The following is a 19,736-nucleotide window of genomic DNA, read 5'->3' as shown; positions in this document are numbered from 1 at the left end:
TCTCGGCCATCGCTGCCCCGTCCCCACCTCTGTCCCTGTGCGGGCCGCATGACCCGGCCGGGAGCGCTGGTAATTAAGCAGGAACCTAATGAAACTTCGAAAATAGCTCAATTTCCTCCCCACACCTGCAGCCGAGCGGGGTGGATTACATAAGTTATTGTTGCCACAGCAACTTCGCTCCACCCGGGGCTGGAGGTGGCCGGTGCCGCGTGTGTCACCCCGGGGAGGGGCGGCTGGGGATGGGGCCGCTGCCAGCCCCGGGGCCGCTGCCGGCTCGTCCCACTGCTGTTCCCGGTCTGGCGTGGTGCTTCCCCACGCTGCACCCACAGCCCTGCCGGGGATGGTCCCGCCTTCACACGGGCACACGGATTCAGGTAACCCACGGGCCCCTGGCACCATGGTTACCCTGGGCACGCTCCAGCTGCCGCCGAGCCCCGGGGAGTGAATCACCCTGACAAAAAGGCAGTGAGCGGCAACCAGGAAAAAAAAATCAAATAAATAAAAGGCAATGAAAGCAAACGCTCCGGCACGAGGCAGCGGCAGGTTTTTCCTGCTGAGAATTGCCGGGGTGCTGCGGGAGGCTGCGGGGTGGCACCGCTCCCGGGCCGTGGGTGGCACGGGCAGCCCCGGCCCCGCTGCCAGCCCGGAGCTGGGACGTGGATGGAAGGAGCCAGCGAGAAGGATCGTTTGCTCCATGTGGTTCTGACTGGGGGAAAATGAACTCCCAGGCTGCTTCCAGCCATGGAGCTGCGCCGGGAGCAGGGAGATACGAGGGAGAAAGGTTTTCAGCACTCAAATTTCAGGGGATAAGGAGAAGCAGAGCATGGGAAGAAAGTGGAGCGCTGTCTGCCAGCAGGCCTAGATGGAAGAGATTCTCTGAGGGCCTTCCCAGAAGGCCTCTTTTATTATCAGAAATTACAAATCCTTTTATCTTCCTCACCAGAGGAACAGCTTGTTTGAATTGCTGGGCTGTCACACTGGAATTAGATGCAAGAACCCCCCACATCCATGACGTAGCGAAGAACTTACATAACGTAACTAAAAATAAGGTGATGGAGACGCAGAGAGAGGCACTCTACTCCTGGGTGCTTGATCCTGAATCCTTCACTGGAGAGCCAGCGAGGTGCTGGTGTCTGGCTGAGGGAGCTGACTGTGTCTGGCCACGTGGGATGGACAGGGAAAGTGGCACCGTGGTGTCCCAGCAGCCACGCAGGCAGCCAGGAACATCTCCCAGGGCAGTCCTGGTCCCAGTCCTGTCCCACAGCTGCTCCCTTTCCTCAGCCCCGCTGGGAAAGGGTTAATTGGTCACTCCAGAAACATGAGAAAAATCCTTCTCAGAGGCTGTAAATTCTTCACTGTGCTCAGAGTGTGGAACCTCTGAGGCAGAAGCCAAAATGGGACCCAAACACAGCTGGAGGGAGCAGCTGCTGCCGGGACCCTTCTGGTCCTTGCCAGGGCTGGGAGGGAGAGCAGGAAAGGGAACAGCAACGGGAGGTTTGGGATCAAGGTATCCACCTGGGCTCCTCGTTCTCAGCATTGATGGATGTATGGAAAATAACATGCTCAGCTGCTCAACTGTTTCACTGCTTCTCACAGCAGAGAGGAGGGAGAGGAAGGCTCAGGCCCATGGGCACGGCCTGGCCATGGGGCTCCGTTTAACCCCGGCTCACCCTGCGGAGAGGAGAGGACAGCGAGGGCACAGGGATGGGGACACTGGCTCTAGGGCACGGGCCTGCTCCTCGTGTCCCTCAGCACCTGGGCAAAAGCTGCTGCTGTTGGCCCGAGGCATGGGAAGGACAGGGATTGGGTGTCCCACAGGGATTGGGTGTCCCACAGGGATCAGACAGCCAGGAGCTCTGGCAGGAGCCTCCATGGGAATCCTGGCTCTCCTGGCTGGCCAGGTGGCAGGACAGCCTGGGGACAGCGAGGTGGCAGGCAGGGGCTGGTCTCCCTTGGGCTGAACATCCCGAGCCATAGTCGTGGTGATGGCTCATCCCACCGCTGCTCTCCCGGCCTCCCTGGACAATGTGCACCCTCTTTCCCAACAACCCCAAACCAGGGGCTGCTCCTCACCCATCCACTCCCCAGGGCACAGCTGGGGATGGAGCACAGCCCCAGAGTGGGGGGCACTGCACGGGTGGGGGCACAGCAGGGGCTGGGGGTGGGACAGTTCAGGGATGTGGGGCACAGCGAGAGCTACGGGTTGGGGTAAAGCTGGGGGATAATGTGGGGTGGGGAGCCATGGGGTGAGGTAGGGCAGGAGCGTAGGGGAGGTTATGGGGTGTGGGATGGGGAATGGGGTGGAGGAGGGGTATGGAATGTGAATGGGCCGTGGAATGGGGTGCGGCATGGGGAATGGGCATGGGGAATGGGCATGGGGAATGGGGATGGGGAATGGGCATGGGATCCCGCACGGGGAGGGGGCACAGCGCGGTGCATCCCTCCCTGCCCCCGCGATGCTCGTACTCCTCTCGTTCCTCCCAGCCCCGCACGGCCCGGCCCGGCCCGGCTCCTCCCCGCGGGGCGGTGCGGGGCTGGCCGGGGCGGTTCGGGGCGGGCACGGCCTCCGGGAGCTGATAAAGGGCACAGCGGCCGCCGCTCTGCGCTCTCCCCGCGCCCGCACCGGCTCCGCCCGCTCGCCCCGCACCCCGCGCCGCCGCCCATGGTGCTGCCCGGCCCGGCCGGCATGGCCCGCTCCGAGGAGGTGCACCGCCTCACCGAGAATGTCTACAAGGTGGGTCCGCAACAGGTGCCCGGCGCCGCGCCTGGCCGGTTCGCTGCGGTTGAGTTCTCGGAACGATCGCGTTTCCCCTCCCCGGGACGCGCGGGGCGCGGGCGGAGGCGCTGCCGGGGCCGCCCCTGGGATGTGCCCGGGGCCGCTCGGCCGCCGGGATCCCGCTGGCACGGAGCGAGGGGCGCCCCGAGCCTCCCCCGGGCACCCCCAGCCCTGCCGGGGTCCCGCGTGGGATGCCCGGTGGGTCCCGCGGCGGGCAGCGCTGTCCCCGCGTCACCCCCGCGCCGCCGCCACTCGCTGCTCTGCCACAAGCCAGAGCCCCCCGAGCCTTCCCCATCCGCTGGAGTTCGGGAATCCCTCCGTTTTCCCTTTCTGCTGTGCTCCCGGTGTCCTGAGAAAATGCAACAATTTATGTGGTTTGGTTTCCCCCCGAAGGAAGCGGTTTCTGCTCTGCTGGGTCTTGAGAGCAAGACTAATAAAACTGCTGTAGCCTAACGTGTAACGCAGGATGTCGTTTGTTAAACTGGGAAGCTTGCACGATTTCCTGTGATTTAAGGGCTTGGATTGAGTTACCTGGGAGCACAGAGCAGGGAAAAAAAAAAAAAGAAAAAAGGTAAAGAATGTAGTACAAAAAGTACCGAGGCGGTGAAGTTGTGAAGTCTTGGTCTTAGAGATTCTGGGGTGTAACAGCTGTTCGGGCAGAGCTGTGGCACCCGAAATCTTGGTCGCTCTGAATCTTGGTGACATTTTGCTGTGGTCCCCGGGGCTCCCTCCCACCCTGCCAGGCAGCTCGTGTGTCCGGACTTGCCCCCGTGGAGGCTGTCCTTGGTTTGGGGCAGAGCTGGCAGCCAGGCTGTTTGTGCATTGGCACTGCCGGGCCCGGAGCTGCTGGGGCCGGGAGCAGCCCCAGCCGTGACTCAGGTGTTGTTTGAGGTGTGGAGTCCTCGAAGCACGGGGCTAATGACAGCTTTGGGAAGCAGGTCACCGTCTCCCCGGGCCCGGCCCTTAGGGAGCACGCAGGGCAGTTCGCGCTGTCCCGACACGCGTGGAGCCCGTCCCGCAGGGAGCCCGGGGCAGAGAGGGCACGGGGTGCCAGCAGCCAGCCTTGGGGAGAGCCCGCGGGTCTCCATCAGCTCCTTGGGATGCCGGCGGGAGCAGCCAGATGCAGGCAATGGGGAGATGAAGCTGCTGAAGATCTCGTGGGTTCACCCAAAATCAGCGCCTCGGTGCTGGGAGCTGGAGGAGGGTGGTCCTGGCTCTAGTTGTGCTCCTGTGGTGAGCAGAGGCTGCTCTGAAGGCAGCAATGCTTTTCTTGGCCTCTGGAGATGTGTGCCATGCGGTGCCTGCGAGACCCTGGCGTGTCCCTGTTCCATTGAGGACTTCAGCCACCCCTGAGCCCAGCTGGGCTGTGGGGACTGGGGTGTGCCGGACCTCCGTAAGCTTTGGAGTCTGAATCCAAAACCAGTCGCAGTGCTTCAATCCCCGTTACCCAGGTGGGGGTTTTGGCCTGTGCAGGAGCCGGAATTGCCATGGGCAGGAGGAGACAACCCCCAGGAGGGGAGGATGCCAGGGAGCCCAGCCCAGGGGTCAGGGCTGGTGACCTGCCAGGGTTGGCAGGGCTGGAGCGGGCACAGCCGCTCCCCGTGCCAGGCTCCCTCACAGGCTTTCCCGAGCTCGGGGAGCCCATTGTCATGGCTTTCCAGAAGCAGCGCTCACCCTCGGAGTGACTGTGCTAATGAGCTGGTGGAGGAGCTGTCAGCCGCCCCCGAGCCGATGCTGCCACTACAGGCAGCTGCCTACACGCGGGGAGTAATTGCAGAGGGAGACGGAGGCTGCTGGCACCTTCCGCCAACGTAATCCCACCTTGCCTGCTGCTGATTCACTGCCAGGACCCGGTGTAGCGGCACAGCTGCCGGGCTGGGCTCTGCCCTGAGCCCAGGGCCGGGCTCTGAGGATGGGCAGCTCCCTCTGCTCCCTCCCCGCTCATCCCCTGCTCCGGATTGTCTTTTTGCAGAAAGCAGGGACTGGCAAATCTTCCTTCCCCCGAAGACAGATCTGTCTCCTCCTGCCAGATGAGATTATTGCCGTTTACAGCCCAACCTCCATTTCGCTTTAAAGCCATTTTTTCGTGCGGAAGATGGGTTTGCAATGGTGTGCGAGTAGCTCTGCCTTTGAAGAGGTGTTTGCCTAACAACACCCTGAACTCGAAGCTGAATTGTCGTGCAGAAAGGTGGCCAGAATTCCTGAGGGTCCTTAGCTCCCCATCAGCTGTAGTCGATGTTAATGTGCTATCACAGCCTCTCCTCATGTCCAGAGGGATGGGAGCAATTCTTCCTCAAGTGGTTCAGGAGGGAAACTGGCTGGTTTGGTGTGTTTGGAGTGGAGGGATGGTGAGCGTGGCAGAGAAGGAAGGAGCCAGCCTATGGCCCCAGACTCCATGCCCTGTGCTCCCTGCTGTCCCTACTCCCTGCCTCGAGGCTTCCTGCAGCCCAGCCATGGGAGATCTGTGGGCTCTGAGCACCCCAGGGGCTGGTGGCACCAAGATCCGTGGTGGGCTGGGCTCTGGCACTGCCAGGGCAATGCTGCTCCATCCATCCCAGGCTGGGAGAGCCCTCCTGGCCTCCCTGGGATGGGACACCTGCAGGCAGTGGGCTCCAAGGTGTTGGGGAGCAGCAGCTCCTGCCTTGCCAGGGGTGTCCCACAGCTGCTGCTCTGCCCTCGGTGCTCGTTGTGCTCAGCCTGCCCGTGGTTAAGGTTTCAGTGCTGCTGCTCGTGTTGCAGGGCAGGGCACAGGGCAAACAGCTCCTCTGGCCACAGCCTGGGGCTCAGCCCCTCGGTGCCACCTCTGTGGGGACCCTGCTGGCTCCTCAGGGGAGATGCCAACCCCCAGGACTTGAGGCTGGCCACTGGTGGGTGCTGAGGGGTGTTCCCAGAGTGCTGGGTGCTCTGTGCCCTGTGTGGATCCTCGTCCCAGCTCTCCTCAAACCCACACCCTGACACAAAGATGTTCAGAGCTCTTGCCCTGAGACTTGGGTCCCCTCATCCTCTGGCATGACAGCCAGGAGAAGCTAAATGCCTTTAGATGGGGCTGGTTTTTTCCCTGTCTTTTCCCCCTGATTTTCCCTGGGCTCCTTTTTGACAGAAACTTATCTCTTGAAACCCCCAGGGCCGCTCCTGATGGTGCCAGGCAGGACAAGCTGTGATGGAGGAGGCAGCACTGGGCTTTGCTGGGCATTAAATATTGATAGCAAAATGATGAAAGTGCTCCTGGAGCAGGGCTGACCCATTTAGGCACAGAACTTCCTTAGGGCTGAGCTGCTTCTGCAGTGTGCCAGTGGCGAGTGCCCTGGTGCTGCCCCTCCAGCCTGCCTGTCATGGTCACCCAGGGGATCCGTGGCTGTCCCCAGGGCCCTGTGCAGGGTCAGTCCTGCAGGGAGCCACAAAGTCCTGAGGAAGGCTGGAAAAGCCCCCTGAGTCCATCATGTCCCTCAGCGCTGCCGAGGCCGCTGAGCCACGTCCCAGGTGCCACATCCATGTGGGTTTTGAGCCCTTCCAGGGGTGTCTCGGGAACGTTGAGCAGGAGAAGCCTGAGCCACATCCACTTCTAGCTTGAGCAGGACTTAAACTTAGGATTTAGGAGCTGGAATTCCGTGATCCCTGCGGGCTCCTTCCAGCTCAGGGTGTTTTATTCTTTCCCATGATTCTAAACTTTTCCTTATGGGCTTGGAGCATCCTGGCTGTAGCTGGAGTGTGCTCAGAGGGGAGAAAAGGGACCTTCTTTCTGTTGCCTTTTCCCCCACCAGACAGAGCAGGGCCGTGTCTTGGAGACCTTGTGCTTTGCATTAGTTTCATTTTTGGCAGCTGAATAAAGCCGTGCCAATCCCGGAGAGCTGAGTGGTATTACCCAGGGAATTCAGCACAGTGGAACAAAGCAAAGCCCTTTCAACCCTTGGCTGCCAGGTTTTGTGTCTGTGTTTTTCTGAACTCTGCCCAGGCAGCCCATGGAAGGCAAACAACTTGTGGGTGCTGCTGAGGGGGCAAAAAATCTGGGGAGAATGACATTTGCTTTCCCTGCCACAGTGTTACTGAATATTTGCTTTGCTGTTGGCGTCCTGCAAACCTGGATTCGCCTCTTCTGTGAGGGACAGCCCTGCCAGAGCTGCTGTTCCCCCATGGAGGGGATGAGCCCCGTGTTTCCAGGGGAGCAGCTCCAGCACATCCCTGGGGGTGAGGGGTGATGCTGTTGAGCCATTCCATGGCACAAATCTGTTCATTTCCCACAATTTCTCCTTGGCAGGTCTCGGGCTCTCACCTGGAGGGGGGTGCGAAGGCTCTGGGGTCACCTTCCCTTCCCACCCTGGGAGTGAGAGGAAGGCTTGGAAAAGGCTATTTTTATCTCTGGAGTGAGGAGCTCTCATCCTGCCAGGCTGTTTTTGTTGGAGGCTCCAGACAATGTTTTAAAAACATTCACTTTCAGCAAACTTCCTCCTGGGGGTTGGTGAATTTTATTTGGCCAGCACAGAGTCACCTTCCCGCTCCTTCAGCCGCTCCATGAGACCCTTTGGGGTCTTTTAGCTCTTTATTTGTTGCTTTAAAATGTCTCTTGTGGATCAGTGGGGAGCAGGACCTGCCCTGAGCAGTGCCAGGGCTGGGTTGTGCTTTGATTCCCTGTGCTTTGGGCAGATGTGCTGAATTTTGGATGGTGCTTTATCTGGGGATCCTGTTCCATCATCAGTTCCCTGGGTTGCATGCTCAGGACGATGTGTTTACACGGGCACCGCTGAGAAAATCACACTATTTACATATCCCCGTGCACAAACACTGCTCTGAACCTGCAAACCGCCAAAAAATCTCCTCCCTGCAGAAATTCTGCCAACAATTCTGCTGCTTAACTATTGCTCAGCCTCAGAGTGCTCAGGCTGGGCTTGAGCGTGGTCGGGGCTGTGTCTGTGTCCCTGTCCCTGCAACGGGCAGTGATCCCAAACTCTGGCTGCCCTGTGGGATAGCCCAGGTGGATTTTGGAGTGGAGTTAAACGTGATGTGGGCAGGATGGTGCAATCCTCACCAGTGGTAATTAACTGCTGTGCAATTGTCTCCTACACGTTGGAGAACACCTGGCTTGTTGCTACAGGTTCATTTTCTCCTTTCACGCTGAGCACATCCACCAAACTGCTCTGAGCTGCCCCAAAACACCTTCCAGGGGCCCTGTTGTTGGCCTGCAGCCTTAATTAGCGGGGCAGCTCCTCATTAGCCTCGTCAATCATCTTCTGCCCTTTGCAGTTGTGGCTGGTGCTGTGTGGAGCCGGGAGCTGCTGGGGACAGGCTCTGGGGACATTGCAGCCGTCCTCAGCGGGGAAGGGTGAACAGATTTCTCCTGAAATACCGGCACTGGGGTGATGCCACCCCTCTGACGGGTGCCCCACACAGAGTCCTGCCCAGAGGAACCCCAAAAGGGCTGTCTGGAGCCAGGAGGGCTCTGGCTGAGCCCTGCACACGTGGGGAGAAAATTCAGCTGTCAGACTCAAGGGCCGGGCAGCAGGAACTGGGATAAAAATGCCTCAGGCAGAAAATGAGCTTTATAGTGTTCAGGCAGCCTCAGATGAGGTGACAGATGCTTAATCAGCTTATTGCTGTAAGTGTCTGCCTGCCTTCCCTCCCTGCCCGGGCTGGGGCTCTGCCAGCAGCCTGGGGGTGCAGAGCCCCTTTCCCAGCAGGAATGCCCGTGGTGCATCCCCCCTCAGGGGCATCCAGGCTTTGAGCTCCATTTTCTGGAGGCACCCTGGTGGGAGGGTGTCCCCAAGGTGGGGCAGGGGCTCAGGAGCAGCTCTGGGATTGACCCAGAGGATCCCCAGGGGGAATGGGGCTGTGCCTCTGGGATTGGCACTGGGGGGAGCGCCCTGGCAGGGAGGGCTGTGCCTGGGGGCCAAGCACACAAAGAGCCCTTCTTCTTCTCCCTGATCCGATTATTCCTTCCCCATCGGAGCTGAGGGCGAGGCAGGAAAAGCTCAGGCAGCGCTGCCCATGCTCACCCCACCCCTGGGCAGGTGGGGACCCCGGTGTCACTCCTGGCCCAGCTCAGGGGGTGCTGGGGGCTCTGCTCTGCCTCATCCTGGCTGCACATTTGGGATTCTGCTCTTCAGCCCTTCCCTGGGCTGGTGCTGCTCTCCGTGGCCATCCCAGGAGTGGGACATCACCTGCCACCGTCCCAGGCCTTGGGGCACCTCCCTGCTGGGTCTGAGGGCTGCTGCTGCCCCGAACAGCCACTTGCAGTTGCTATTATGGTTATTCTTCCTATATCTGATAACTTTCTGGTTGGGGCATTCGCTTTCCTCTCCTGGGAAGCATCTGGTGCTGGGGCACTGCACACCACAACACCCTTGCTGTTGTGCCTCGTGTGCTCAAACTCAGCGTGGTCTTCCTCAGTGAAGCTGCAGGACGAGGGAGGATCCTGGGGCCGCTTCCACGGAGCTGGGAGGATTTTTTTGTTCTCCTTTTGTGTTTATCAGGACAGAACTGAGCACGGAGCTGTTCACTCCCCTTCCCATCATCCCTGCTAATCCCAGCCATGTTCTCTTCCCTTCAGACGATCATGGAGCAGTTCAATCCCAGCCTCAGGAATTTCATTTCTATGGGGAAGACCTATGAAAAAGCCTTAGCAAGTAAGTGACATTGGGGCTGCTGGGCTGGGGAGGGGGAAAGCTGCAAAACCTTTGGTTTTTATGGAAAATCTTTGGGTTTTTGTTGAAAAGTTCCTTGTTCCCCTGGGGAAGGAACTGGGAGGGGGTTGCTGGACCCCATTGGGATGTGCAAGGCCATGGATGCAGGAGGGATCCCAGGGAGAAAATGCTGGGAGGCAGCAGGGTAACAAAACACATCTGCAGAGATTTCATCTTTAAATGTTTGTTTAAAGTATTGCGAATTGAGATTTTAAGCTCTGTTTAAAGAGGTGCTGTTGAAATGTTTAAATTGCCCAGAAGAATGAAGAGAAGGGAAAAGCCTAAAAGTCTTGATGGCAGCTCTTGATTGGGAATGCAGGATCCTATTGGGAGCCATTAGGGAGGTGTAAATTTCAGTGATCAGAAGGAAGTTAGGAATTGATTAAACCACAAAATGGACTATTTTGACTTAAACTGGCTTTGTGCGCTGCCTGGGCCCTCCTCAGCTGGGTTTTAAGGAGGTTTAAGTTTTGCTCAACCCAGAACTGTGTTTTTCCAGGGAGGGCTCTGCTCCTTTCAGAGCTGCACGTGTCTCCTGGATTTTATTTTTGAATAATCCCAGTGTAAACACCCGTGGGGCAGAGTTTGTCATCACCTTCAGCCGGGGGTGGGGGGGAATCCCTTTGGTGTCTCATGTTCTGAAGTGCCGGGTTTGGGACCGACCTTTGGGGAGGATCCTGCTCCCTGCAGCACCTTTTCTTCCCCACAAATAGGTGAGGCCCCGGGCTGTTCCCATGAGGATTTCTGAACCCTCCCCCTGTTCCCAGGTGCCTCCGACGTCCTGCCAGCACCGGGCACTGGTTTAAACTGGGATTTAATGGTTCACCCAGCCGTGACGGTCCAGCCTGGTCCACTGCACAGGGCTGTGGCCTCTGATCCCAGGGGAGGGCACAGGGCACCCTCCTCACAGGCAGCAGCTTGCCCAGAACTTCTGGGGATCCCCAGTGGGATTTGTGATCTGGGGCTGCTTTCCCCTGCTGGTCCCCTCCAGCCAGCAGAGACAGGGTGTGACAGGGGGAAGAGCTGCTGACCCTTGGGACTGTGGTTTTTATTTATTCTTCTGAAATATTCCCCTGATAGCTCAGTTTTAATGCCTGGGAGGTGGATCTGTTTATCCCGTGCTGTCCTATCCCAGCAGCTGTGGCACTTTGGGATAACCAGGGTGATCTGTGCCTTTGTGCTTCTCCCACATCCCCGCAGTGGAGCCAAGGATCTTCCTGGAATTTTAAACTTGGCTTGGCTCATCCTTCCCCTCAGATCCCCGAGCTGGGGGGCAGCTGGAGGAAGTGCAGAGCCCAGGAGGCAGAGCAGAGGCAGCGTTGGAAGGCTGGAGCTGGGGCTGTACAGCGTGTTCTGTGATTAGAGGAAACCCCCTGCTTATCTGATTAGAGTTGAGTGTGGAGCTGGAATGTCAACAAACAAGGCTGAACTATAATGAAAGTCTGTGATATTCAATTATTCCGCAGTGATTTCTCAGAGCAGCATTAGCAGCCTGATGCTTGCACTGCAATGAAAACCACCACAGTCCTGCACGTACCTTTTTTAATCCTAAATTACCCTCTAATCTCGCTGCTCCAGCTTTCTGTGCTGCTTTTCCTCTGTTTGCTGTGTGGTCCCTCCCTGTGGGGTTAAGCCCTTTGAGGTAATGCCTATTTTAGAGTCCAGAGTCTCCTCAGTGCCCCAGAAGTTCTAACAGCCATTAAGGAAAACCTAACCTCCATTTTTGGGTGCTTTTTAGGCATGACATACGCAGCAAAGGGGTACTTTGATGCTCTGGTGAAGATGGGAGAGTTGGCCAGTGAAAGCCAAGGATCGAAAGAATTGGGTAAGTCCCCAGTTTGCTGCTAAATGGAGATTTCTGGAGATTCCCAGCCCAGAATGAAACAGATCTTTGGTGCTGCTGGGGACGAGAAGCTCAGTGTGGAGCTGATCCTGCCGTGTCTCAGTGGTAGCAGTGTCTCTGTATTTACTGCTAATGCAGTTTGGAAAGCCCCCTGATACTCTGAGTGTCAGGGCTTTGGCTCGTGGTGGTTTTGGAGAGCAGCTCTGTGGTGGTTTGTTCTCCCTTGGAGAAGGAGAAGCAGCGGATTTTGGCTGGGGAGCTGGGGCTAGCTGCCCCTCAGGGGCCTCTGGGGAGAGAGGGGTGGGTGGGCTGTGCTGGTGGAGGTCACCGTGTGCTGGTGGGGCTGGGACTGTGCCCTGGCTGCAGCAGCTGTGCCCTGCTGGAGCCTCCCTGTGCCCACTGCCTGTGTTTGCCCAATCGATGACAAACATCACGAGCTGTGACGCCTGCTGCCTGCTTCCCCTTTCTCACACTTATTTCCCAGCAAATCCTTTAAAGGGGAGCTGCTTTTCCAGCCTCCTATTGCCCAGACATCCTTCTCACAGCCCTGCTTTGAGGTGACTCTCCCAGCTCCCCCCATGGTTTGAGGTGACTCTCCCAGCTCCCCCCGGGAGGCTGCACCTTGTTAAGGCTTTCATGGGGTGAGATGGGCTTTGGTCTGGTGTCTGTGCAGTCCCAGGTGAACCCCTCCTCCTCCTCCTTTTCCTCCTCCTCCTCCCCCTCCATCCCTCCGCAGCAGAGTGCTCATTAAAGCATCTCTCCGGGGCAGGCAATTAACAGAGAGGTTGAGCTGCAATACTCTAAAGGCTGAAGGAGTCGGGGAGCAGCCCCTGGGTTCTGGATTTGGTGTCAGACCCCGCTCCCCCAGCCCTGCTGCTGCCTGGGAATTGTGCTGGGAAAGCAGCAAGTGTCTATGGAAACCGAGTGGTGGATTAAAGCTGCCTGGAGCAATCTGCTGCTGTTTAATAAATAAAACAAAGAGCCCTGTGTGCTGCAGAGCCTGGAGGAGCTGCCACTGCCTCTCTGGGGCTGAGGACACCCAGCTCTGCCCTCCTGCAAGGGGACTGGGGGCAGCCTGAGCAGAGGGCAGGAGCTTGGGGAGCCCCACACCGCCGGCTCTGCAGAGCAGCTCCAGGGCTGCTCATGCTTCAGAGCTGGATTTGGGGACTTCTGGCCCTGGTTCCTCACCAGAGGACAAGGGTTTGATGTCCTTGGTTCTGTCTCCCCATGCGTGGCTTGAGTATTTTGGGGTGTAAAGTGTTTCCAAATCACTGCTCCTTCCCCTCCTGGTGTGGACACATCCCAGGGAGGCTCCTGGCTGCTCCTCAGCCTCGTGCTCTGCTGATCCTGCTGATATTTGCTGTGGCAGCTGCTCCGGGCAGGAGAAAGTGGAGATAAAATTTCTGGCTGCAGCTCAGTGGAGCTGATAACAGCTGGGACACAGCCCCCTCCCAGCAGATGTGTAAACAGGGGCTGAGAGCTGTTCTGGGCCAGGGCTCTGCTGGCCAGAGCTGCAGCTTTCCTGGGAACACCTTTGCCTTGTCACTCCCTGGCCTGGCAGTGCTGATAGTGCCAGAAAGGGGCTCTGGGTTATTTCACAGCATCCCAGACTGGTTTGGCTGGAAGGGACCTTAAAGCCCATCCAGTGCCACCCCTGCCATGGCAGGGGCACCTTCCACTGTCCCAGGCTGCTCCAAGCCTGGTCCAGCCTGGCCTTGGGCACTGCCAGGGACGGGGAATTCATTTTAGAACAGTAAACAGGAATTGTCTTAATTGCTGCTTCCATTAACGTTGAGTCCTCAGCTCCTGCCCTGAGTGGGATTTTCTTCCGTGAGTTTATTTATGGGGAAAACTGCATCCAGATGTCAGCCATGGTCAGGATTGCAGCTCATGTTCCCAGCCACCATGGACAAAAATCTGAGTTGATTATTTTTTCTCCAAACCCCTCTTTTTCCTCACCTGGCTATTTTTTCCTGGTTATCCATCCTTTCCAACGCTGGTGTCCCAGCCCCAGCCCTGTGAGGCAGGGGTGCTGCAGGTTTGTCTGCTGGAACAGGGAGCCCTCTGGAGCACAGCTCGGGCTCAGCTCCTGGGGCTGCTTACCAGCTGCATTTCTCCTAAATTCCCCACAGGATTTTAGGACCTGTGTGCAGACAGGATAATCCCACGTGGGAAAGGAAAAGTGGCAGTCATGACAACAATAATGCCCTTGAGCTGTAATCGGCTCGGGGGCTCAGTTCTCAGGTGCAGTGTCTGCTGGGGCCTGTCTGAACCCCACTGCTGAGGTTTGGGGTGGGCAGAGCTGGGCCTTTGGGTGTCCCTAACCCCACTGGTGCTGTGCCACAGCAGCCACAGAGTCAGTCTGCTCTGGGCAGTGCCCTGCTGGCCTGGCCCTGCCATTTGGGTGCCCTTGAGAGAGGCTCCCTGGCCTGCTCTTCACCCCCTTGGTGGTTGTGGCAGTGGCTTTAGGGAAGATGAGCTGCAGTGAGCAGCCTGTGTCTGGCCAGGGAAGGTGTGCAGCCCCTTCCAAAAACTCCAGTCTCATGCACGAGTCCTCAGGTGACTTTGGCCCTTGTCCAGCTCCTGCCTCAGTCCCTTGGATGCTGCTCAAAATGTCATTTATTTTGTCCTTCTTGAAAACTAGGCCATGGCAAAGTCATGGAAAGGGGTTTTCTTCTCCTGCTGAGCGGAGCTGGAGACATTTCCCCCGGGATGCTGGGGTGAGCAGCACCTGCAGGAAGCACCTCCAGGGCTGGAGGTGCATTTTGCTCAGCACTTGTTTCTGGAAGGTCCCTTGGATGAGTGAAGGCGTGATACACCAGGCTGTGAAAGGGCAGCACAGGCAGTAATTACTCAACCATTGTTGAGCTGAAAGGAGCCCCTGGCACATAATGGCTTTTTATTTCCACAGTAAAATCAGGATGAGATGAGATTTTACAGCTCATCCAGCTCCACCCCTGCCATGGGCAGGGACACCTTCCACTATCCCAGCTTGCTCCAAGCCCTGTCCAGCCTGGCCTTGGACACTTCCAGGGGCACCCCTGGGCTCAGGCTCTTTCCCCTGCAGCTCCAGGGTCTGTCCCGGCGCTTCGGAGGCTTTGTGCTGCTCCAGATCCTCTGGGAGTGGGCATTAATCTGTTAATTGGATTTGAGGTTGTTTTGGGTAGGTGCTTCCTGCCCAGCAGAGCTGTGGATATGGATCCCACAGGTGCCCAAGGTCACCGTGCAGCCCCGAGGGGCATCGGGCACTGCTGGTGGCTGGGTGTGGTTTGGTGCCCAGGGGGACACAGAGCTCCAGGAAGTCTTTTCCTGTGATTTGTGGCAGTGTCCCTGCTGTGGAGGTGAGTTCCTGGCTGGGAGCAGAGACCTTTTTGGTGTCCTTTCAATTTGGGCTTAACAATGCACCTAACACTTGTGGGAGACAGCTTTGTGCTGGTGGAGGAAAGGAAGCTGCAGAACGGGCTTGCTGAGGGTGCAGAGACAGAAGACAGCCTCTGAAAGCCTTCTGCTGTCTCGGGATGGGGCTTTTCCACTGCCTCCATCCCTGCCATGAGGAGCAGACGGCCAAGGCTCATTCTGGCCAACCTGTGTTCGGTACGTGGTGGTGGAGGGCTGAAAATGAGGATCTGTGTGGACCCTGTGGCCTGGCTGGGGCTCCCAGCGTGTGGCAGATGTGTGTCACATCTGGGCTTCACCTTCCCCGGTGATGGTGACACCTTCCAGGCTTCCCACCCGCCGTGTGCCCCGCTCTGTGCTGGGGAGGATCCTGCAGGGGTGCTCCCTCCTTTTGGGGGATGCAGGGGTGCTGTGTGTCCGCCACCCCTCAGCAGCAGGGGCAGCCTGGCAGGCCTGAGCAGGGGTTTGGGCCGGGTGTGTGGCCAGCTCCAGCTCCTGGAGGTGTTTGCTCCCCTTCTGGAGCTGCCAGCATCACACGGGGCGGGCTGGGCAGTGTGAGGGTGTTTAATTAACCAGTGCCACCAGTACAGCTCCTGGCACAGCACTGGGGACTCGCTGGGCTGTGCATTCTGGTACAGAGCCAGGACTGGCCCCATCCAGGGGGGCTGTGGGGGGCACAGAACATCCCAGGCTGTGATGCATCCCTGCTGAAAGAGTCGGTGGCTACTGCCCAGCTTGAGGGGGCCAGTTACTGGGAACCCAAGCCAGAGTGCCTTGGGAAGCTTCTGCTGCTCCTTTTACCTGGTCTCTTTAAAAACAAACGAGAAATGCCTCGAGCAGTGCCAGGCGGGGCTGGAGCAGCGCTGATGAATTAGAATTATCAGCACATCACCCAGTCCTCTGGGGCTGGCAGAAGTGAAACCGTTGTGGAGAGGAAAGGGATGAGTCAGCGTGGAGAAGTTGATTGTTTCCCCAAGCTGATTCTTTCCCCACACTCGTCTCCTTCCCCCTGCACACGGCTCCTGCTGCTGCCACAGGCAGCTCAGAGCCTGGGCTGGGCTGGGCTGGAAGAGCTCCTTGGCCCTGGGGAGCTGCTCTGTGCCGGGTCTGTGAGCCTGGGGCAGACTCTGCTGCTCCGAGGGAAGAGGAAAATACACTGCAGAAGTGTTCAGTGGGATTGCTCAGGCTGGAAAAGCCCTCAGGATCACTGAACCCACCATTAAACCGTGCCCCCAGGTGCCACCTCTGCGGGCACCTTACATTTGGCTGCATCAGGTCCTCAGCACCGAGGTGTTGTGTGAGCAGGGTTACTGCTGGCTGGTTTTTAGGGAATGTGCCCAAGTCCTGACCCCAGGAGCTGGAGCAGCCACGATGCTGCTGGTGGGAGATGGTCCCCTGGCCAGGGGCCACCATCTCCTGCCACCCTTGCAGGACAGCCCGGGGTTGCTGCAGCCCTGCAGTTCTGTCTCTGAGCAGTTCTGCTCCTTGATTAATGCATCGTTGGTGTTTTTATTAGAAATGGCCCACATCCTCTTTTAGAGGGGGAGTCAAAAAATAACCTTGAGTCTCTGACAGCTCCAAAGCAAATCCTTGAGAGCTGGGCTCCCACTGCTTCACCTTCTGGAGGGGCAGCTGGGCCAGCAGGGACGGGAGGGATGTGGAACAACCTGTTTGCCTATTGTGGGCTGGGTGTGGAAGGGAAGGGCCCACAATAGCTCCTATAGTTCTTCTCCCAGAACGATACTGTGAGTCAGCCGTGAGCAGCAGCTCCTCCTCCCTCCCCGTGAGCCGGGGCTGCCTCCTGCCCTGCCCGGCTCTGTTTGTCCCCCTGGCTGCAGCTGAGATGCTGCACCCGGGCTTCTCCACCTGGAGGATGTGTTTTGGCAGCTCGTTGTGCTCACACGGTGACCTGAGCTCCTGTCCTGCTGCCCGGTGGGAGTTCGGGTGCTTCATCTACAAATCCCTCTGGCAGCTGATGCAAACCGCCCCTGGCGTGGGTGGCTGTGCTGCTGCCAGGGCGTGTGCCCTGTGCCGCACTCCCAGCCCTGCCACCCGGCCTGTGGGGTGGTCCCCCCACACTTTTACCGTGCTACCCCTGGCACAGTGGCACAGGTTCTTTTCCAAGTCAGATTTTGGGCTGTTGAGGCTTTGCAGCTGCCGTGGTATCCCTTAGTCACAGTTTAAATAACCTGATCCCTGCAGCTCTGGGCTGGGTTTGGGTGAGATGTCTGTTGGTCTCCCATGGTCTGTAGGGTTTTGTGAAGGTGTCGGGGTGGCAGAGGTGCCCTGTGGGAATTCGCACCCTGCTGCTGCTGCTTTTGGGGGATTCAGCTCAAATCCTGCTGGCCAGTTAGGCTCCAGTGGTGGTGGGAGGCCTGGAGCTGGTTCCTTCGGAGGCAGCTGGGGACAGGCTCAGGGGGAACTCATGAGGCTCTGGGCAGGCGTCCAGTTGCCTTCCTGCCACCTCGTGGTGCTGGCTGAGGGGTGATGTTCCCCCCCTCTCAGCCCCCTAAATTATCAGGCTAGCCCAGAGATCCAAGGCTTTAAGGGGAGGAATATCAGGAGATGGCAAAGATTTCCAAAAGAGGCTCTTACCCCGATATGTGTTGGTGCAGCTCTCTTTATTCTGTGATATCCAAGGGAGAGTGGGGCAAAAAAGAGGACGAACAGGAAATGTCAGGGGTTTATCTAGGCTTTGGACAGGGAGGACTTCTCTGGCTCTGTGCCAACCCTGTCAGGGCAGGAAGGAGGGTCCAGGGTTGTCTTGATCAGAGTCACAGGGTCCCGGGGAATGGGGCACAGAGTGCCCATGAGCTCATTGTAACAGAGGGGGACAGCAGAGTCCCCCTCTGTGGGAAAGGCTCCTTGTGCTGCTGGCTTTGATGTGCGGCTGGAAGGCCCCAGTAGGAGCCAAGAGGGTGGTGGTGGTGCAGGGGAAAGCTGAACCCAAAGATGGATATCAGTGCTGAGAGAGCTCCACGAGCTGCTGGGAACAGGCCAGTTCCCTGGGGAGGAATGTGGGAGGGGGGCAGAGTCCTCTAGTCCCAAAGCAGGGGTGCCCAGGGCTGCATTTGGGGACATGGATGTCCCATGGGACTGGGACGTTTCTGCCCCACTCCTGCTCTCGGGTGGGTCAGTAGCTCTGTGATGGTGGCCAGCGCTCCCGGGATTCCCACCACAGCCAAACGGGAAGGGAGAGTGACGGGGGTGGTGCAAGCTTTGGGAATCATGGGAGAGCCACCCTTGCATTGATACCCCTGACAAAGCCACCTCGGCGTGACGCCAGGGCTGCTTGCAGTGGGAATTCGCTTCCCACCATTGAGCAGGAGCGGTTTCCTGGCGGGGCTGAGCCCGGGCCTGGCCCTTGTGGCCCTGCAGACGTGTGTGGTGGCCGGGCCTGAGGGCCTGCTCGGCCCAGCGCCTGCAGAGCCGGCTGGAAAGGCACGGCTGGAAACCTGGGTGAGGAGCAGAGCTGCTGCTCTGCCCACGGGCACCTCTGGCTCTGCAGGACACCCCGGGCATGGCCTCGCTCAGGGGCACGGGGCCCTGCCACAGCTGGTGCCACAGCCGGTGCCACAGCCTGCCCTGGCACCGCAGCAGAGGGGCCAGCGCCTGCTGAGGGACGGATTTGAATGTTTGCAGGAGGGTTTGGGACACAGCCAGGAGATCACAGCAGTGTTGAGGTGGGTTGTTCCTGCTCAGCTGTGGGTGTTGACCCCCATGTGCCCAGGGACAGGCTGGGGCTGGCCCAGCGTGCACCAGCTGCTCTGGGGGACGCTCCCACTCGTCCCCTTGCCCCAGTGAGATGCTGGCTTTCATGTACAAACAGCTCCACAGAGGTTGGGAGCTTCTTGGGAAGCTACAACCTGCCGTGCTGGAAGGAAAAGCTTCCAAAGTCAGCCCTGAGAAGAGCTGAAAGAGCTGGGCTGTCCCCAGGCTCACTCTGATCCAAAACCAGGGCTCTAAGTGCTGGCTCTGTTCCTAGAAGATGCTCCCGTGTGTGTGTCTGGCTCCAGGCACGCTGAGGCTCCTGCTGAGCCAGAACACTGCCCTTCCTCCAGGAACAGCACTGGGTGTGGGGCTGCAGCCCTGCACTGGAAAAGAAAAATTAAAGGAAGTGGCAGAACAGAGCTGGGATTCCTTGGCTGCAGTGGGGATCCCAGGGCTCAGCCCTGTGTCCTGTGCCCTGCTCTGAGCACCAGGGCTGTGTCTGTCCCTGTGCTGGCCCAGGGGAGCAAGGGCTGCCCCTGGGGTTGGGGTCCTGCTGCTCCTCCTTGTTCCCCCCCACCTCACAGGGTTGACCTGTTTGTCCCAGTGTCTCAGGTGAGCATTGGCTCACTGCAGCTCTCCAAAGGTGGGCACGGGGGTACTCCAGGAGTCCCCCTGGGTCTGGCTGGGGACCTCTCCTTGCCAGCAGGGCACTGCCTGCCCCAGCCCTGGGGTGTCCCCTGAGCTCGGTGCCTCAAACCCTCCCTGTCCTGTCTCTGCAGGGGACGTGCTCTTCCAGATGGCAGAGGTGCACAGGCAGATCCAGAACCAGCTGGAAGAGATGGTGAGTGCCCAGCCTGGTGTGCTGGGGTCCCTGGCAGTGGAAAATGCTTTTCTATGCCTTGTCCAGCTCCTCTGCCATGGATTTGCTAAGCTCCAAAGAGTCTGCATTGCTTGGGCATCCTCTTCAACCCCACTGGGCCTCGCTGAGTGTGTCCCTTGCTGCTCTCAGCCCGTGCAGCCCCGCTCTGGTGCCGTCCACTGCTCCCCGGGCGGGCTCTGCCAGCCTCCACAAGCACTGTGTGTTTCCTCTCTCCCTGCAGCTCAAGTCCTTCCACAACGAGCTCCTGACGCAGCTGGAGCAGAAGGTGGAGCTGGACTCCCGGTACCTGAGTGTGAGTTATGTGTGTGTGAGTCTGCACAGCCCGGGGTCCCCGGGGCTCCCCCATCCCCTGCTCCCTGCTGGGGGATGTGCCGTGCCACAGCTCCTGCCCCCGGTTGCAGACGGGTCCCTGGTGTCACTCATGTCACCGTGCACAGGCCAACGTTGTCCCCTGTT

General features: G+C 58.7%; 1 protein-coding gene across 7 annotated transcripts in view; it reads left to right on the top strand.

The window, feature by feature from the left end:
- Positions 1 to 2,579: 2,579 nt before the first annotated feature.
- BAIAP2 (BAR/IMD domain containing adaptor protein 2) overlaps positions 2,580 to 19,736 on the top strand; it is a 38,745-nt gene continuing 21,588 nt past the window's right edge. For 4 of the 7 annotated variants that reach the window (XM_030287403.4, XM_041719911.2, XM_041719910.2 and 1 more), the window contains exons 1-5: positions 2,581 to 2,734; positions 9,318 to 9,393; positions 11,189 to 11,275; positions 19,180 to 19,241; positions 19,501 to 19,572. In XM_030287403.4, the coding sequence (XP_030143263.1) occupies positions 2,663 to 2,734; positions 9,318 to 9,393; positions 11,189 to 11,275; positions 19,180 to 19,241; positions 19,501 to 19,572 (369 nt within the window). In that variant the 5' untranslated portion in view covers positions 2,581 to 2,662. Of the gene's footprint in view, positions 2,735 to 9,317; positions 9,394 to 11,188; positions 11,276 to 19,179; positions 19,242 to 19,500; positions 19,573 to 19,736 lie in introns of all 7 variants that reach the window. The other 3 variants (XM_072937174.1, XM_030287399.4, XM_030287405.4) reach the window with 2 other exon arrangements.

The sequence above is a fragment of the Taeniopygia guttata genome, chromosome 18, assembly GCF_048771995.1.
Source record: "Taeniopygia guttata chromosome 18, bTaeGut7.mat, whole genome shotgun sequence".
In the NCBI taxonomy this organism is placed as follows: domain Eukaryota; kingdom Metazoa; phylum Chordata; class Aves; order Passeriformes; family Estrildidae; genus Taeniopygia; species Taeniopygia guttata.
Note: the sequence above shows the minus strand (reverse complement) of the source record. Positions and strands in the feature narration are given on the sequence as shown.